This window comes from Anser brachyrhynchus, assembly GCF_964034855.1.
Source record: "Anser brachyrhynchus genome assembly, chromosome: 6".
NCBI classification, from domain to species: Eukaryota; Metazoa; Chordata; class Aves; order Anseriformes; family Anatidae; genus Anser; species Anser brachyrhynchus.
Window position 1 is genome coordinate 38,083,910 of NC_137700.1, and position 16,533 is coordinate 38,100,442.

General features: G+C 56.5%; 1 protein-coding gene and 1 long non-coding RNA gene across 13 annotated transcripts in view; one reads left to right on the forward strand and one right to left on the reverse strand.

Moving 5' to 3' along the window:
* LOC308197570 overlaps positions 1 to 7,745 on the reverse strand; it is a 49,988-nt gene extending 42,243 nt beyond the window's left edge. For 4 of the 11 annotated variants that reach the window (XR_013953094.1, XR_013953095.1, XR_013953098.1 and 1 more), the window contains exon 1: positions 5,667 to 5,886. This is a non-coding gene — a long non-coding RNA (uncharacterized lncRNA). Of the gene's footprint in view, positions 1 to 3,054; positions 4,897 to 5,666; positions 5,923 to 7,604 lie in introns of those variants that run through there. The other 7 variants (XR_013953093.1, XR_013953096.1, XR_013953100.1 and 4 more) reach the window with 6 other exon arrangements.
* Positions 5,247 to 12,467, forward strand: EMX2 (empty spiracles homeobox 2). Of its 2 annotated transcripts, XM_080598271.1 has the most exons (4): positions 5,247 to 5,541; positions 6,232 to 6,710; positions 8,516 to 8,700; positions 10,989 to 12,467. In XM_080598271.1, the coding sequence occupies exons 2-4, from the start codon at positions 6,320 to 6,322 to the stop codon at positions 11,154 to 11,156; spliced, it is 744 nt and encodes a 247-aa protein (XP_080454397.1). In that variant the 5' UTR covers positions 5,247 to 5,541; positions 6,232 to 6,319; the 3' UTR covers positions 11,157 to 12,467. The 2 variants fall into 2 exon arrangements, with proteins under 2 accessions (XP_080454397.1, XP_080454396.1); XM_080598270.1 differs by lacking the exon at positions 5,247 to 5,541 and having other exon boundaries at positions 6,109 to 6,710.
* Positions 12,468 to 16,533: the final 4,066 nt, after the last annotated feature.

The following is a 16,533-nucleotide window of genomic DNA, read 5'->3' on the forward strand; positions in this document are numbered from 1 at the left end:
AGCTGTGTGCCCCGACGGGAACGGGCAGGGAGGCGATCCGAAAAAAGGCAGCCACCCCTGCCCCAGGTGTCCCCTCCCTCAGGCACCGCGCCGGGGTGAAGTTTGCCGAGACTCCTAAAAAAGCTTTTCCCTTATTTTTTTCCCTCCCTCCAGGAAAGAAAAAAAAAAAAACAAATGTAGACTGTAAAAGAGCCTTTAATTGGGGACTAGCCTAGGGTTGAATGCGGTTGTTGGATGGGAGCATCCAACACCACGTAACGGAGCGGTAACCAGACGGAATCGCGCACGCCGTTTAAGAAACAGCCCGCACGTATTCGCGGGACATAGATTATGCACGGATAAAAAGCCACCTCGGGTCTCGGGGGCCTAAAACATCCATGGAAAAGGCTGATTTCGCTTTAGGAGCTCTCTTTTAACGCACGCTGTACGAGTTCCACAGCGCGCACATCCCCGCAAGACTGAAAATTTGGGAACACATCAGCCAGGGAAGGAATTCGGCAAGGTTATTCGTGTCAAAACAGGACACTTGGGTTTCTGTTCCAAGGTGCCACTGCAAGCAATTACTTTCTTCAGGTCCTCGAAAAAAAAATAATTGCATGATTTAAAATGAAATACGTATTGATTACTGCGCTAAACGACACTTCAACGTGCTAATATCGAAGCGCTGTACTTTGGAAGCTTGGAGAATTATTTGAGAGTTATTCTGCTTCTTTCACTGCAAACCCCTTCGGCCTCATGCGGGTCACCGGGAGGTAGATGCCTGGAGGTGTTGCCGGTGGTGGTGAGGGGTGCAGGGTATGAATTCCCCCTCAATGCCCTCAGCTCTTTGCAAGCCCGAATTTCGCCAGCCGGTGGGCGGGAGGGAAGACAGAAACGAACGGGCCACTGAGCTAACGGCGGAGGGGAAGGGGGCTCGGGGCAGAGCTCACTTGCCGCGGGGCTCGACCGAGCTGCGGGGTCCGCAGCTGCCGGGTGAGGATGCAGAGGCCGCCCCACGGCGTTTGGGGTTCCCCGGGGACTGCCCCCGGCACGGCCAGCCGCAGCGCATGGCACCGTGTGGTGCTTAGAAACTCCTCGATCCCGCAGAAGATAGCAGCGACCCTCCCTGATAGCCAGCGAAATGTGCCGTGAAATGAAAAGCAAACGTGCCTCGGCGGGACGGCAGGATCGGGCCCTTTGGGAGCACTTTACACAAGCAAAACTAACAAAATTAAACGTCTCGAGGAGAAACTCAAAGCGCTCCAATAGTAACAAAAGGTGCCGAGCGGAGCTAATGTTAATTAGTAGTGCAATTTTCTATTTTTCCTTAGAAAATTAATCTTTTGAAGAATTATTGTTTTCCCTCCTTTTCGACGGCGGTAAAATCAGTCCGGAGGAAAGTTGAGGAAAGTTTGCACCTACAGCCCCGCCAGGCAAACCTCGGGCGGCCGAGCCCCAGGGCTGAAGGGACTTTGGGGTTGGAACCGGCGGGCACCGGGCAGGGCAGGAAAACTCCTTTTCTTAACCAACTCCGCACACCGGAGCCGCACAGCTCGCTCCGGAGCTGGGAAACACTAATGTGGGGGGCCGGGATGGGGGACACAGCGGGTGAGGGCAGCAGCCGGCCGCGCAGGGCGGAGGATGGATGCTGCGCACCCCGGTGCGGAGCAGCCCAAGTGCAGAGAGGGGCTGCGAAGGGGACCCTCGTTTTTCCTTTGGGATCCACCGTCTTCCAGCGAGAGAAATAAGCATCAGGTGCGAGAGTTTTTCTGCACACACCGCTGCTCCCCCAGCACCTTTCTGCCCACACGGGATGCCCCGGGATGCTCGGAGCCCCCCGTTGGTGCGGCCCCGGCTGCCCGGCAGCGCTGCCCCGGGTCTCGGTTGAGTTTTTGAGTCTGGTGACGTCCCATGCCGGGAGAGCCCTGGTGGCAGAATCAGGGCTTTCGCAGCAGAGATGCCTCCGGGAACACGCAGCTCGCAGGGCAGCCGTTCAGCACCGGGCTGCCGGTGCCCCGCCGGCTGCGCCCCGGCAGGTGGTGGGGAAAAAAACCAACAACAACAACAAAAAACCAACTTTAACAAATGCCCCCCTCATCCAGGAGCGCACAACGGCGTTGCCATCAACGGCGTGCAACGAGCCACGAGGTGTGAAAAATAAAATCAAATTAAAAAATGAAGAAAAAAAAAGCAAAGCGCAGGGGATGGTTGGGTGGCTTCGAGCATCCCCGGAGCTGCGGGTTTTTTGGACGGGCGCTGCTGCTTGTGGCCGAGCCCGGCCGGGACAGCGGCCTTCCGCGGGGACAGGCGACGGCCCGGGGCGCGCAAATTTGCGGCCGATGCGCGCAAAAAGGGCCCCGCGGAAGGGAGCTGCCGGCGGCAGAGGGCGCTGCCGCCCCGCGGATGCTCCGGGCCCGCGGATGCGCCGCCGCCGAGCCCCGGGCAGGGACAGGACGGGCCCGGAGAGGCTTCGCTGGGGCCGGGCGGTGCGGGATGCCGGCAGAAAGCCGCTCCCACGGCACCCGGTGGGGAACCCCGGGGCCGCCACCCGACGCCCCGTTTTTTTCCTCTTTTGTCCCCGCCGCATCCCCCTGCTCGGAGGTGCTGCTAAAGCTGGGCCGTCACGGCAGGGCCAAAATAAGGGGAACGGAGGGTTTTAGGGCTGCTATCCACGCTGGAAAGCCGGGCTGTGGCAGCGAGACCCCCTCGGAGGACATCCACCTGCCCGTGGGGCTCCGGGTACCCGGCCCGGCGCTGCGCCTCTCTCCCTTCTCGCAGCGCTCTTTTGTGAAGGGTTTGCAGCACCCTCGGCCTTACCTCCCGGGCTTTAGGATGCCCAGGACGGAATCAAATTGTGAGTTTAACCCCGCTAATTCACGCAAGCCCTCTCCAGGCACGACCCGCCTGTTACACCTCTCCGCCCCGCTGCGGACACAGCTCCCCGGGAGCAGGGGAGCGGGGACGGACAAATCCAGCCTGGAACAAGAAAAGTTCCGTGCAGGCTGAAACTTTCCTCCCCGCCAGCCCCCACCCGGCAAAGTTCAGCCTGGATCAGCCCGTAAACAACCGCCTTACCCCGAGGTCTCCCGCATCTGAGGCCTTCCTCGCATTTTCTTCTTGGCTCGGCTTTTAAAAGATGAGTATTAGTTTGGAAATCCGAAGCTAGTTGCCTCTGAGGCCAGCCATGTAATTTGACTGCGAATGTAGCGCACCCCTCCCTCCGAGAGAGGCTGCCTCCAAGTGTGTTTGGAGCAGATCGGGGATTGCTGGGAAGGGAGCCCCTGCCAGATTTTCTCCTCGTAGACGCCAAGAGGACAGGGGAGAGCGGCCCGTCGGGATGCGGGGCCGGCAAAGCCCCCGAGAGGAGCTGCGGGAGACGTGCCCCGGTGGGCACCGAGCGGCCCCGGCCCGGGCAGCGCAGGCAGCGGCGGGAGGTGCCCCGAGACACGGCTGGAGGGTGACATGGGGAACCAGGGGGACGCGGAAAATACTGGGAAACCCCATCCCGAGCCCTCTTGGTTTCTGTTCCGACCATCCCCGGCCTATTTTCTCCGTGACAAAACCAGGCAGCCGGTGCTCCCCGGGCTTTGCACCCTGCGGTTGCTCTGTCCGAGGGCAGGCAGGCACATCCATCGATAGATAGGGATGTATAGGGACGTATGGATGTACACAGCAGGCACAGCAGGCGAGCAGGGCGCGGAGCGGAGCGGCCACAGCCGCCGTACGGGGCGCGCAGGGCCGAGCCGGGTCGGGGAGGGGAAGCTCCAGGTCCCTGCTCCCTCTGAGCAGCAGCCGTGGCCTCCCCCTCTCCTCCCGAGAGCAACGGGTCTCCCTCCGTGAGGGGATTTCAGCCTAGAGATTATTTCCCAGGGAAGAGGGGCGAGGGAAACGGAGTGAGCCTTTTGGCCGCTTTCCCCCGCTCGGCGTGCGTGCCGGTGAGGCTGGTTTTCACACGGGTGTAATTCCTCCCTCCCCGGCTGCCGAACTGCTCGATGCAATTTTCAAAGCAGCCCTGTGATTATCTCAGGATGTCTGGAAAAAAAAAAAAAAAAAGGAAAAAAAAGGAAAAAAAAGAGTTGACTCTTTTTTTTTTCCAGTTTAGATTCATGTTGCAGTCCCGGAGAAGTGTAAATACGCAGATGCAGATCGCGTCTCTTCCTAGGAGAAGGAAAAGTTTCTCTTTTTCTTCTCAGTGCTTAGGAACCGAGACCCCATCGGGTTCAGCACCCAAACACCCGCCGTGTTTGGGGCACTTTCTGAGCCTGGCTCCTTCCAACGCAGCCAGCCGTCCGCACGGGCGGCGGTACCGCCGGCTCGGTGAGAGGTGCTGCAGAAAAGGGGCGGAGGGGACTTGAAAAGCTGAACCTCGGGCTGTTCCCAAGGCACACGAGGGGGCAAATCCGCCTCAGCCCGGTGGGGCCGTGCCTTTCTGCGCCCGGCGGCCGGGAGGAGAGCTTCTCCCAACCGTGCGAGAGCCGCACCGCGCTGCAAAATCCCTCAGAAGCCTTGAGTTACGCCTTCCCTGCGAGCACCTCTCTCACTTTGTCCCTGCCATCGCATGCACGTGTGTCTGTGGTGTCCGTAGGTGCAGCCGCTCCGAGTCGGGGAGCACGTTTACGTTTACACGGAAAGCGAACTTGTTCCCGCACCGAGTGCGCGCAGCGCGGCGCACACAAAGGGAAAGGCGTCCCTAAACAAAAGGCGTAAAAACCCGGCATCCTCGCGTGCCCGGCGCTGTTTTGTCCCATCTATTTAGCCCGGTTTGCTATCGGGTCGAAAATATCGGCTAGCTGCGAACGGGGAGCGGGGAAGGCGCCCGGAGTTCAGCTCGCCCTTTACTGGAAAGAAGCGAGGACCTTCCCGGCACCGCTTCGACAGCGATTTGGAGCCTGTTTTAATGCGGCGGAGTAACGGATTCTTTGTGGATAAAGTGGAAAGGAAAAAGAAAACAAAGTGCGTGAACGAAGGAAAGAAACGCTGGGCTGGTTTTAAGCCTCCCCCCGTCCCCTCGGTTCGACAGAAACATTAATTTACATTAGCAATTCTGCATCTTTAAGATAAATTACACAGCGGCGTAATAGATTTAAAGCACGCCAGATTTTTTATCATTAATTGTAAATGTGCAAAATACCTGCTGGTACTTCACTTTAGAAGAATGTAATTGGCAAAAATGGGAGGCTGATGAATAGATAATAGATCCTTAACTACCAATAAACAGTAAGCACCAGCCAAGAGTATTAGGATGTGATCATAATTATTCCGCGGCCCCAGCCAATGGGAGGAGAAGAACTCAGCCCTAAAATCATCCCCGGACCCAAAGGTAATCGCGAAAATCCGGCCAGGGCCGGGACCGGAGACTCTCTCCCCTGTCCCGTAGGGGAGCGCCCGGCGGGGCCCGGCTCGCACCATGCCGCTGCCCTGCGCTTTGTCTGCGGCCCCTCGCCGTGCGGGGGGGCGCCGCTAACTTTGCAGGAGGAGGGCAGCCCGTCCCCGCAGCGGCACACGACGCCTTCTCCGAGCGGGGCACCCCCCCCGGGACGGCGGGGCTCCGTGCACACCGAGGTAACCCCCGGGGGGGGCCGGCGGAGCCGCGCTGCTTTCCTCCTTCCCCCCCCCCCCCCCCCCTCCCCGCACCCCGCGGAGAGATGCGGAGCACCCCCCAGCCCGCGCCGCCGCCGTCCCCCTACCTCGGTCGGCCGCAGCCGGGGGCGCGCTGCGCTGCGCGGGGCTTGCGCGGGGTTTGCGCGGGGCTTGCGCGGGCAGGGCCGGGCGGGTGCCGCGCTCCCCCCGCGCCGCTCTGCGCGCTCCCGGCGCACTCCGATCCGCGGCTCCATCCCTCCCGATGGCGCTGCCCGGCGCTCGCCTCCCCTCTGACGCACTTTAAAGAGTCTCCCCCTTCAACCTCAAGGCGAGTAATAGCGACCAATCATCAAGCCATTTACCAGGCTTCAGAGGAAGCTGTTTATGTGATCCCAGCACTAATTAGGCTCATGAACTAACAAATCGTTTGCACAACTTGTGAAGGGGCCGATCACATCCATGGATTGTCTCTGGACTTAGGGAGGGAGGGGGGGGGGGGGCGACCGCCTTTTCCTTGCAGGAGGGAAACTTCTCCCAGCAACTTTTTTTTTTTTCTTGTGTGTGTGTGTGTGTGCGTGCGTGCGTGTGTCTCCCTTTTGGGTACCGCTGGCTGCCGCTGCCTCCTTTCCTCCAGCCCCTGTCTATTTATGTGTGTATCTATCCCTCCTCAAGTCACTCCCTGCTGCAAACTTCCCCGGATCGCCTCCCGCGCACCAGAGAGCCAGGCAGAGATTCGCTCGGGGACTCTCGCCGCGGCAGCATGTTTCAGCCCGCACCCAAGCGGTGTTTCACCATCGAGTCGCTGGTGGCCAAAGACAGCCCCTTGCCCGCGTCTCGCTCCGAGGATCCTATCCGGCCGGCGGCGCTGAGCTATGCCAATTCCAGCCCGATGAACCCTTTTCTCAACGGCTTCCACTCCACCGGCAGGGGGGTCTACTCCAACCCGGACTTGGTCTTTGCAGAGGCCGTCTCGCACCCGCCGAACCCGGCCGTGCCGGTCCATCCCGTGCCCCCTCCCCACGCCCTGGCCGCCCACCCGCTGCCCGCCTCGCACTCCACGCACCCGCTCTTCGCCTCGCAGCAGAGGGACCCCTCCACCTTCTACCCCTGGCTAATACACCGCTACCGGTATCTGGGCCAGAGGTTCCAAGGTACGTGCAACTTTTCCTCTCCCCCCCTTTTCCCACCCGCGGCCGGGCTCCCCCCGTCCGTCCCCAGCCATCCCCCGGCCCCTATCCATCCCCCGGCCCCCGGGAGCCGTCGGAGCCCGGCGGGTCGGGCTCGGCCGCGGGTTTGCCCTCGGTTTGGGCTCCCTTCGAGCAGGATCAGGGCACCGCCGGCCCCGGCTTCCCCGGGTTTTTGCTCCCCGAAAGAAGCGGGGCTGGAAAAGCCGCCTGGGTATTTTAGTTCAAACCTCCGGAGCGACCCCGAAAGCCGGGAGGGGTGCGCGGGTGGCGCCCCAGCAAGGGGCTGGGACGGAGCCCAGAGGAAGGAGAAGGGGGAAAAAAATAAAAATAAAAGCCCAGCGCATGAGAGAGCCGAGGATTTGGGGCTGCCGGGAGAGCCGGGGCTGAGGGCCGGTGCAGGCAGGGAAAGCCTCCGGGCTGCCGAGTGATCGCTGCCCAGCTGAGGGAAAAGAACCAAACCCAATGGCGCCCAATCAATAAAATCCCCCTTCTTTAACCCTTTGCGACCGGCAGCTTCTTCTCCGAAGGGGGAGAAGATTTCCTCCCGTAGTGGGTCCAGTAATGGGTCCTGCTTCTTTCGTTAAACCAGCGAACAAACAAACAAAAAAAATCAGCCTCCTCTCGGAGGACTCCATCTGTTGTTTTTTTTTTCTCCTTTTTTTTTTTCTTTTTTTTTTTTCCAATTTTTTATTTGTTATTTCCCAACGAAAACAAACCACCTGCGAGCCCCCTTTTTCCCTGGCCTTCCGCAGCCGCTGCAGCCGGGCTGGAAAAGGAGCCGCTCTCCCCGAAGCCAGGCGGACCGAGATACGAGCTGGATTATTACCCTCGCAGAATAAAATTACAGGTTTCGCTCACCAAATTATTTGTCACAGCCATCAGGCGATTGGGAAGGAGCGGGAGATGAAAGGCGGAAACGTCCCGGTGTTGAGCCACAGCCTGCTCCCAAACACACCCTCCTCCTGCTGCTGCTGCTGCAACGATTTTTAAGGCACTTGCGGGGAGAGACCCTCGGTGGGTTTTCCACCTTGGATGGACCGATTTGAGGAGATGCAGGGGCCGGCCGGCAGGGCGAACCCCCCCACCCAAAAAATATATATATAAAAAAAATAAATAAAAAAGGGGAAAAAAATAAAAATCCCTGCTCCGCAGCAGGCCGGCTCCGGTGGGCACCCCGGGGCCTCCCCGAAGTTTGTGTCCCCCCCCCCCCCCGGGACCAGGGGGACGAAGGGGAGAAGGAGGCCCCGGAGAGGGAAGCGGGGCCCGGCGGCGGAGCGGAGCCGTGCTGGGCCGGGCCGGGCCGGGGCCGCGCTCGGAGCCTTGCCCTGCCTCTCAGGAAATAAATAAGCAAACAAACACGGAGAGATACGGCGGGTGAGGGAGAGCAGGGCAGCTGCAGGATGAAGCCGCAGACACCGCAGCCGGGCTCTGGCCAGTCCCTTTACTTTTTTTTTTTTTTTTTTTTTTGCGTGTGTTTTTAATAGTGCTGCCTGCCTTGTGTTTACGGTTTGATTTTCTCCCAATTCTCTCCTTCCCCTGCTTATTCCTTGCACCTAGTTATCGAAATAATATTTTTAAGGTCGCTTTCTGAATTAAAAAAAAGAGAGAGAGAAAAAGAGAGAGACTGAGAGGGAGGAAGGGAGGGAGAAAGAAGAGGCAGAGCTCTCCGGCGGGTAATGGTGGGAGACCCAAATTCTTGCGCTAAAAACTCCTCTCGAGTGCTTTTGGGGAAGGTGTTTTGCTAATCCCCGTTTTGCCCTGCTGCCCAGGGAATGAAACCAGCCCGGAGAGCTTCCTATTGCACAACGCACTGGCCAGGAAACCCAAACGGATCCGTACAGCTTTCTCCCCATCCCAATTACTGAGACTGGAACATGCCTTTGAGAAGAACCATTATGTAGTAGGAGCAGAGAGAAAACAGCTGGCACACAGCCTCAGCCTCACGGAAACTCAGGTAAGGGGAAGCAGCTGCGGCCGGGGACGAAGCGAAAAAGCCGGGGGACGGGGGCGAAAACCCCGTGCAAAAACCCCGTGCGGAGGTTTAGGCCTCCGGGAAGGGGGGGCGACGTGGTTCCCGTCCCCGTGTGGCTGCGAGTGATAAAAACTCGCCCGGTTTTGAGGGCGATCGCCTTCGTTGGGGTGGCCGCTGGCAGCCCCGGAGCTCGGCTGCCACCGCAGGGACCCCGGCGTGGGAAGGGAGCGGCGGGGATGGCGATGCGCCGACGGCAAGCGCGAGCCCCCGCTCGGTTTTTTTGGGAGCCCGGTGTGCCCCTCGGAAATATTTACACTTTAGGGCAAAAGCCCGGAAAACAAAAGGCGGAGGGGGAAGGAAAAACAAAAACAAAACCAAAACACCTCTTTGGATCCCGGGATGGAAATGCAGTTTTCTGGATAGCTTTGCGCTCATTTCCAGCCCCGCGTCCGGCAGAGGCGAAACGAGGAACCAGCCGGGGAGGGCACGACGATTAAAAATAAAAGCGGAGAAATTAGCGATGGCAACGAGCCCCCTTCCCACCCTCACCCCCCCCTCACCCCCCCTCCCCCCCCCCGCCGGCTGGCCGCGGTCCAGGGCTCCAGCGGAGCCCGCTGCGCTCGGGGCCGGCCGGGGAGCGGGGGGCTCGGCGGGCACCCCCCGACGGCTCGGCCCCGAGGCGAGGGCGCTTTCCACGGGGTTTTCTCGTCGCCGGAAGAGAGGCCGGGCTTTTGGGGGGGTTGTTGTGGTGGTGGTGGTGGTGCTGGTGCCGCTGCTGGTGCCGGGCTTTTGTTTTGCGCCCTTCCAGGAGGATCGTGGAGAGAGGGCTCCAGATGGGGATTGTCTTCGCTACAGTATGTGGCACTGTACTTTAAAAAAAAAAATAATAATAATAATACCCAGCCGCAGCCTAGTTCAAAGTTCCCAGTAAACAGAGCGTTCTCTGGGCGGATTAAGTTGTAACACTTTTTTTTTTTTTTTAACTCCTTTTCGTGGGGGAAGCAATAAAGAGGTTGGAGCTTTTGTTTTAAAATGTCTCCCTAACAAAACAATAAAAAGGGATCGCCACTTTTATGAGGTTCTCCGAACAAGGGACCGGTCACAGGCTTATTTCCACTGGAAAGCTGTATTTAAGGTGGTCTTTGTGCTGCTTGATTCCGAAGCTGGTTGGGGTCTTTTGTCCGGATGTCAAACCCCCAGTCCCCTACAAATGAGCTCCCTTTTGGGAGATCAGCGTGCAGAAATGAACCGTCCTCCCCTTCAATTAGCAAACTAAAAGCAAATTAAACTCACCCCTTGTTCCCCGCTCAGCTTTTTAATGGGGGACTTTTGGAGAATATGAAAATGCAGCAGAGATGTGTGTCCGGCCGGGCAGGTCTCTGTTCTGAAGAGGCAGCGAAGCGGGTTAAACCAGCTTATTAAAATGCTCCAGTTCCCTTTTCCCCCCTCGCTGGGGCCTTTATCAGGCACTTTCAGACAGAACCAGAGTTTAAACTGCTTCGGGGAAAAAAAAAAAAATGTTTACCTTTGGCCACTACGAGGAGTGTGGCCAGCCCTGGAGATAGCTCCCAGATCAATACTATCTGTAATTAAAGCACTGAAGTCAGCTGCCGGATGGTTAAGTCAGATTTATTCGGGGCTGAACAAATCCGGAGGGACATTTAGGACGGCATTTAGGACAGGTTTCGCCGTCAGACGATCGCTCCTGGACGGCGAGCCCCGCGGAGGCGCTCGGGGCTGCGCCGGACGTTTTTAATTTAGGCCTTTTTTCCTTTTCTTTTCTTTTTTTTTTTTTTTTTTTTTTGGTTTGGTTTGGTTTCATTTTATTCACTTCTCCAAGAGCAAGCTCTCACCCTCACACCCCGTTTAGGGCCGAGCCTCTCGCTGAGCTCCGTGCGCATCGCTCCCGGTGGCCGCGCCGTACCGTGCCGTACCGGGCCGGGCCGGGGGCTCCCGTGCGGGGGGCACCCCGCAACTGACCCGGTGTCCCCGGAGCACCCCCGGGCTCACTTGCCAGCCGCTGGAGCCCCGCAGCCCCCGGGGGGAGCGGTACCGGGGGGCGCCCCGCCGTCGGGGCGGGCGTGCGGGGAGGCGGCCGGCGGCACTGCGCGGAAACTGCGCGGAAACTGCGCGGCCCCGCAGGGGGGTGTGGGGGCTGCTGCAGGTGTCTGGAGGGGCTCAGGTGGTCCCAGGGGTAAGGGGGTCCCCGGAGCAGGGTAGAGGCCAGGTAGAGGGCGGCGGGCTAACGGGCGGTGCCTTTCGTCCCGCAGGTAAAAGTATGGTTTCAGAACAGGAGGACGAAGTTCAAGCGGCAAAAGTTGGAGGAGGAAGGTTCAGACTCACAACAGAAGAAAAAAGGGACTCATCACATTAACCGGTGGAGGATCGCCACCAAACAAGCCAGTCCAGAAGAAATCGACGTCACGTCGGACGATTAAAAAAAAAACAAAAACAAAAAACCACAAAACTGGCACTTTGGGACTTTTTCAAGCCAGCCACCCCACCGAGATAAAGTGTTAGAGGCTCACACACCCCGGCGTGGCGGTGCGGGGAAGGGACACCGGGATCTTCTTCATCAAATCGCCATCCCCGTCTGGGAGGGCAGCCGCGAGCGAGCGAGGGCGAGACCGCGAGAGGTGCAGGCTGGGGCACCGCTGGCACAACTCTGGCAAAGGGGATCTGTCAATCAGAGCCAAAACTCCGGGACGAGGTGATTGACAGGTATTCCGTTTCTCGCAGTCCACTTTTAAAAACGTAACGTCAAAAAAAAAAAAAAATTCGGAAAAAAAAAATCTTAAAAAAAAAAATCTTAAAAAGAAAAAAAAACGAAAAAAAAAAGAGAGAAAGAAATAGTACCACCTTGCAGGACGTTTTTTGCACTTCACAGTTTTTTTCCGTCTTTAAAAGAAAAATTTCCATAAGCAGCCAAAACCCACACCTGTTTCAGAAACTTGAATTGCATGTGTAAAGCCGTCTGGGCATAAAAAAAAAAAAAAAAAAAGGAAAAAAAGAGGAAAAAATGAAAAAAAAATACCCCGGTTCCTAAAGACAGAAATGAATTGTAATTTTTCTCCCTTTAAGACAGGTTCTGTGTGCTTTTTAATTTTATTTTACGAGAAATGTGCAGTCTGTAAACATTTTATGATAACTTCTGGCGTCAAAGTGTTTGTGAAAGCTAAATGAAGTAGCAGTAACAAAGCATAGTGTTCCTTCCCGATGGACAAACACGGGGGGGCAGGGGAGGGACGGGGGGGCTGGGGCTGGTGATAACTTTTTCTTCCAAAAAAGAAAATCAAATTAAATTACCCCCCTCATCTCCCTCCCCTCCCCAGTTATATCCCCACCGTGAAAACGGCCGGTGATTATTTTTTACCACAACTAAAGCGCAAACCCAACCACCAGGTTTGGCGGTGGGGACACCTCCCAGGCTGGGACGATCCAGAGAAAAAGGACTTAAAAAAAGGACTTAAAATCGCGGATTGATTTTTTTTTTTTTTCCTAATGGCCATTGGGGCGATTTTCAAGCACTGACCTTATAACGTTCCGAGATCATAGAGCTACTAAAAAAGAAAAAAAAGAAAAAAAGAAAAAAAAAAGTGACAAATGTTTCCTTCATGTCTTCTATACCAGAATGTAAATATTTTTGTGTTTTGTGTTTAATTTGTTAGAATTCTAACACGCTATATACTTCCAAGAAGTATGTCATTGTCAATATTTTGTCAATAAAGATTTATCAATATGCCCTACAATTTGAAGCCATCTATTTTCCCCTCTCCCCAGACTTTTTCTCGCTCCGGGCTCTGGAGCCGCGCAGCGCATTCCTGCGGCCACGGGCGCATCGCCTTCATGAAGCCGCTCGCTTGTAAACAGACCTCTAAAAATAAGCCGCAGAGCCCCACTCGCCGTAAATAAACACCTTGAAAAAAAAAAAAAAAAGAAAGACACAAAAAAACAAAGCCAGCCCCTTCCCCGCTCGGAACCCGAGCCGCGATGGGAGGCTGGTCCGCAGCAGCGGCTCGGCAGAAAGGGAGAGTGAGGCTGCAGCAGGGGTTTCCTTTGCAGAAATATGTATTTTATTTTGCGGGAGAGGATTTTTTTTAATTTTTTTTTAAATTTCCCCGGTCTTGTCTTTCACATCCCCTCCGCAGGTCGCTGCAGGGGCTGCGCCCCAGCCGCCCGTGTCCCCGCCGCTGCGGGAGCGATTCTGGGCTCTGCGCAAAACTCCAGCCTTAAAGACCTAGGGGGGGGGGAAAAAAGTAAAAAAAAAAAAAAAAGTTGTTCTGGGTCCTTGAGGAAACTAGCTGGTTTTCTGGGGGTACACAGTTGTTTTTTCATGCTTCATTTGCTCCTTAGCCTGATAGACTGCATTAATCAGTTTTATTTCCATTGATAGAGAAACCTCGTCTGCTCTGTTCGAGCTACAAAGAATCCTGCAAGCTTTTGTGAAAGTGCAAATCAGTTTAGGCAATTATCATACCAGGAATATGAAGGGGAAAGAGGAGGCATTGCCCAGTGGTCTCCTTTAATCTCTTAATCCGTGGATCCAGGGGGGCTAGTTGGACATAATTTAGGACAATCTGACTACCCTTTACACTGTGATAAGGCGAAGTTACAATGCATCGCGAAAATACGAGCTTTGTTAAACATCCTGCCTTGAAAAGTTAAGATTAGACATTCCGTGCACGTGTTGGCTCTATCGGGTACTATGCAAATTTTTATTTAAAAAAAAAAATCCGATTTTATTATTTTTTTTTGCCATCGCTCCTTATACAATCCCGGTGACTTTCCATTCACCGGCGCTCCAAATATAAGAGAGAGGCCCAGGCAGGGCTCGGACGCATGTCGCAATGCGGGTCCCTTCCATTTAAACCCGGGCTAATTATTTCGTGGAGCTATTCCCAAGGTAAACTTCTCCCGCCGCCTTCCCCCCTTCCCGCAGAGCTGACGGTGCAGGTCGTGCAGCGAAGCAGGGCGCACATTTCCCCTCGCTCACCTCGCCCAAGTTAGCCTGCGCTCCACTTCAAACCCATGCAAATGGGCAAACATTAAACGGGTCGCGGCTAAACAGCAGACTCGGGCCTTCCTAGAAATTGTTTCCCATCTTGATAAAAGGCTTATTTCTGCAGGAACCATATACTTTTTCCCCTCCTTTTTTTTTTTTAAAAAAAAAAACCGTGAGGAGAGAAGAGGGAGAGAGGGAAAAAAATTAAGCGTCCTATGTAGCGTAACAGCAATAAAATCTTCAGAGAATGCCATTAGCTTTGAAAAAAAACCCTAAAAGCTTTATTACAAACCAAGCTTTGAAAATAGGGGGGATTAGGAGTCTGAAAGGGTCCCACAATGGTTAGAAGAAAAGGTTTCATGCTAATGAGGTTAATGCCCTTTGTATCTCAGGACTCCACAACTTCATTACTCCCTATCTCCGGCTGCACCAAGCGGCTCAGAACACTGCAATCCACTCCAGCTCTCCCCTGCCTTGCCTAGAGAAGGATTTGATAGCAGCTCTGTTCAAACTAGATAATTATATCTTTTCAAGTCGGAATTAAGATAAAGAAAGTGAAGCAAAGGCGGCTAGCCTTGATCCACTGCAAACAAATTTGGCGCACTTTCTAGTCTCTCTCCCCCTGCCTCAATAGGCAGGACAGTCAGCTTATTAGACCCTCATTTGCTTTATTAATTCATCTATTTAAAGTGGCAGGATTAGAGAGAGGGAGAGAGAGGGAGAAGACTAATGCGGGACGGTGGATGCCAGGCAACGTGGAAATATAAATATTGGCGAGATGCTATCCGAGCGGTGTTTAAAAATACATTTTATATTAAATAACTGCGCGGGGTGGGGGAGGGAGGGTACTTTTCGGGTGGCGAATTGCAGGCTCGGGCGGATTTTTGCCACTTTTTCAAATGCGATTTTGGGTGCCTGCTCGCAGCCCCCGGACGGACGGACGGACGGGAGGAGCCGGGGGGTGCAGGGGGCTCTGCCCTTGGAGCCCCCAGACCCGGCCCCGCTGCGCGCCCCCCCCCGCGCCCCGCTCGGGATGCGCGGTGCGGTGCGGAGCGGTGCGGGGCGGTGCGGAGCCGGGGGCTGCGGGGCGAGGGGCTGGCGAGTGAGTGCGTGGCGGAGCCGCTGCTTGCCCCGCGGTCTCCCCCTCGCTTTTGCTCTGGTTTTAGGTTAAATGTGTGTGTCCCCCTCCCCGCCCCCCCGTCCCTTCCCCAGACGTGTCACCGCGGAGCAGCGGCCGCAAAGCGGTGCGGTGGGATGGGGTGGGGTGGGGTGGGGTGGGTGGGGGTCCCGGTTGCGGCCCCCTCCCCAAACCCCGTCTCCGCCGCCTCCTCCCAGCCCGTTCCCTGCAGATGGCGAGGTGGCGAGGGCCGGATCCGGACCTCGACGCTTCCCGGCTTTGCTCCGCACCTGGGATCTGGCCCCTCTCGCCTTGGGGTTTTTAACGCTTTTCCCTCGAACAAAGCCGGCGGCTCCCGCCCCCCCCAAGACCACCCCCCCCTCCCGGCTCGCGCCCCCCCCGCACCCCTCTCCTGCCCCGGGGGGCGAGGGCAGGGCCCTTCGGAGCCCCCCCTTTGGGGCTTTTCGCCACGCTGTTTTCCTTTTACCTCCCCCCTTTGATGGATCGCGCCGTTACTTCGCAGGGCTTGGCGGAAATTAGCAGTTCCCCTTAATTAGCAGACGGCCTATCTGCCCGGCTGGTAGGAAATAGGCGAAGAGGGGCAGCGCTCCCTGATAAGGAGCATCTCCCGGCCCCTGCCCCCTTAGCCAGCAGCCCTCCTTCCCTGCTCCGTGCTCCTGCAGCTCCCTTTTACTCCTGCCAAAGGCTGCAGGTGGCAATTTAGGGGACCCCCTGGCCCCCAGCCGCAACCCATCCCTCCTTCTGGCGGGGGAGCTGGCTTAGCCGGGGAGCCCAGGCCGTGGTCCTCCTCTGGAAAGCGAAGGGGGCCATTAATCGCCAGCCCCCGCTGGTTTTTAATCACCCTGCTGCAATTAGCGCCTGTTGCGGGAGCCCCGGGGATGGAGACCGGGGGGCTGCGGGTGAGCCCCCCGCTTTCCTGCCCCTCTCTGTCCCCGGGCCGGCGACACGGCATGGCATGGCATGGCATGGCATGGCATGGCACGGCACGGCACGGCACGGCTCTGCTCTGCTCCCCTCTCTGCCCCGCGCCCCCGAGCGCTCCCGGCTTTATAGGGGCGCTGGGCACCGCAAGCGGCGGGGCTGACGTCGGGCAGAACTCGATCCGGCCCGCTTCGCTCCTGCTCCCGAAACTGAGCCTTGAAATGAGAGAACAGCCTCTACACAATTCCCATGGCCTTGACATAAGGTACAGCGATAAATATACACCACTAATGAGCAATTACCATATAATCACCTTCCAATTAGCTCGCATAATGATGAATTAAACATTCTAGCCTGCTGGATTAGGTTTCTTACTTTGTATATTATTTACGAAGGCTAGCTTCTGCTGAGCACCAAATATCAAATTAGATAGGGAATTTTCAGATGGGGGTAATTACGCATTCACTGCATGCCCGGAGTTTTTGTCACCAGCTAAGTAAAGTGTATTGGAAGGTAGTGTCCATCCTTTTATGTCCTTCCCCTTTGATGTCTTAAAACAAAGTCCACGCTTTTCCACCAATGCTCTGCACGTCGCCCCCAGGATTAATCCTTCCTTCCCTAAGGGGAGACCGAGAGAAAGACGGGCTGATTTTGTCCCTGGGACAGTTAAATAACGAGGAGCTGTCGCTGGAGACGGCCGGGGAGCTCTCAGGCACCCAGTCCCCCGGCCCCAGGGCTGCAGCGCGGTGGGAGG

Coding starts and splice junctions, on each gene's coding strand:
- EMX2 (XM_080598271.1), top strand. CDS start 6,320: ATGTTTCAGCCCGCACCCAAGCGGTGTTTCACCATCGAGTCGCTGGTG. Junction 6,711..8,515: donor TCTGGGCCAGAGGTTCCAAG/GTACGTGCAACT, acceptor CCTGCTGCCCAG/GGAATGAAACCAGCCCGGAG. Junction 8,701..10,988: donor TCAGCCTCACGGAAACTCAG/GTAAGGGGAAGC, acceptor TTCGTCCCGCAG/GTAAAAGTATGGTTTCAGAA.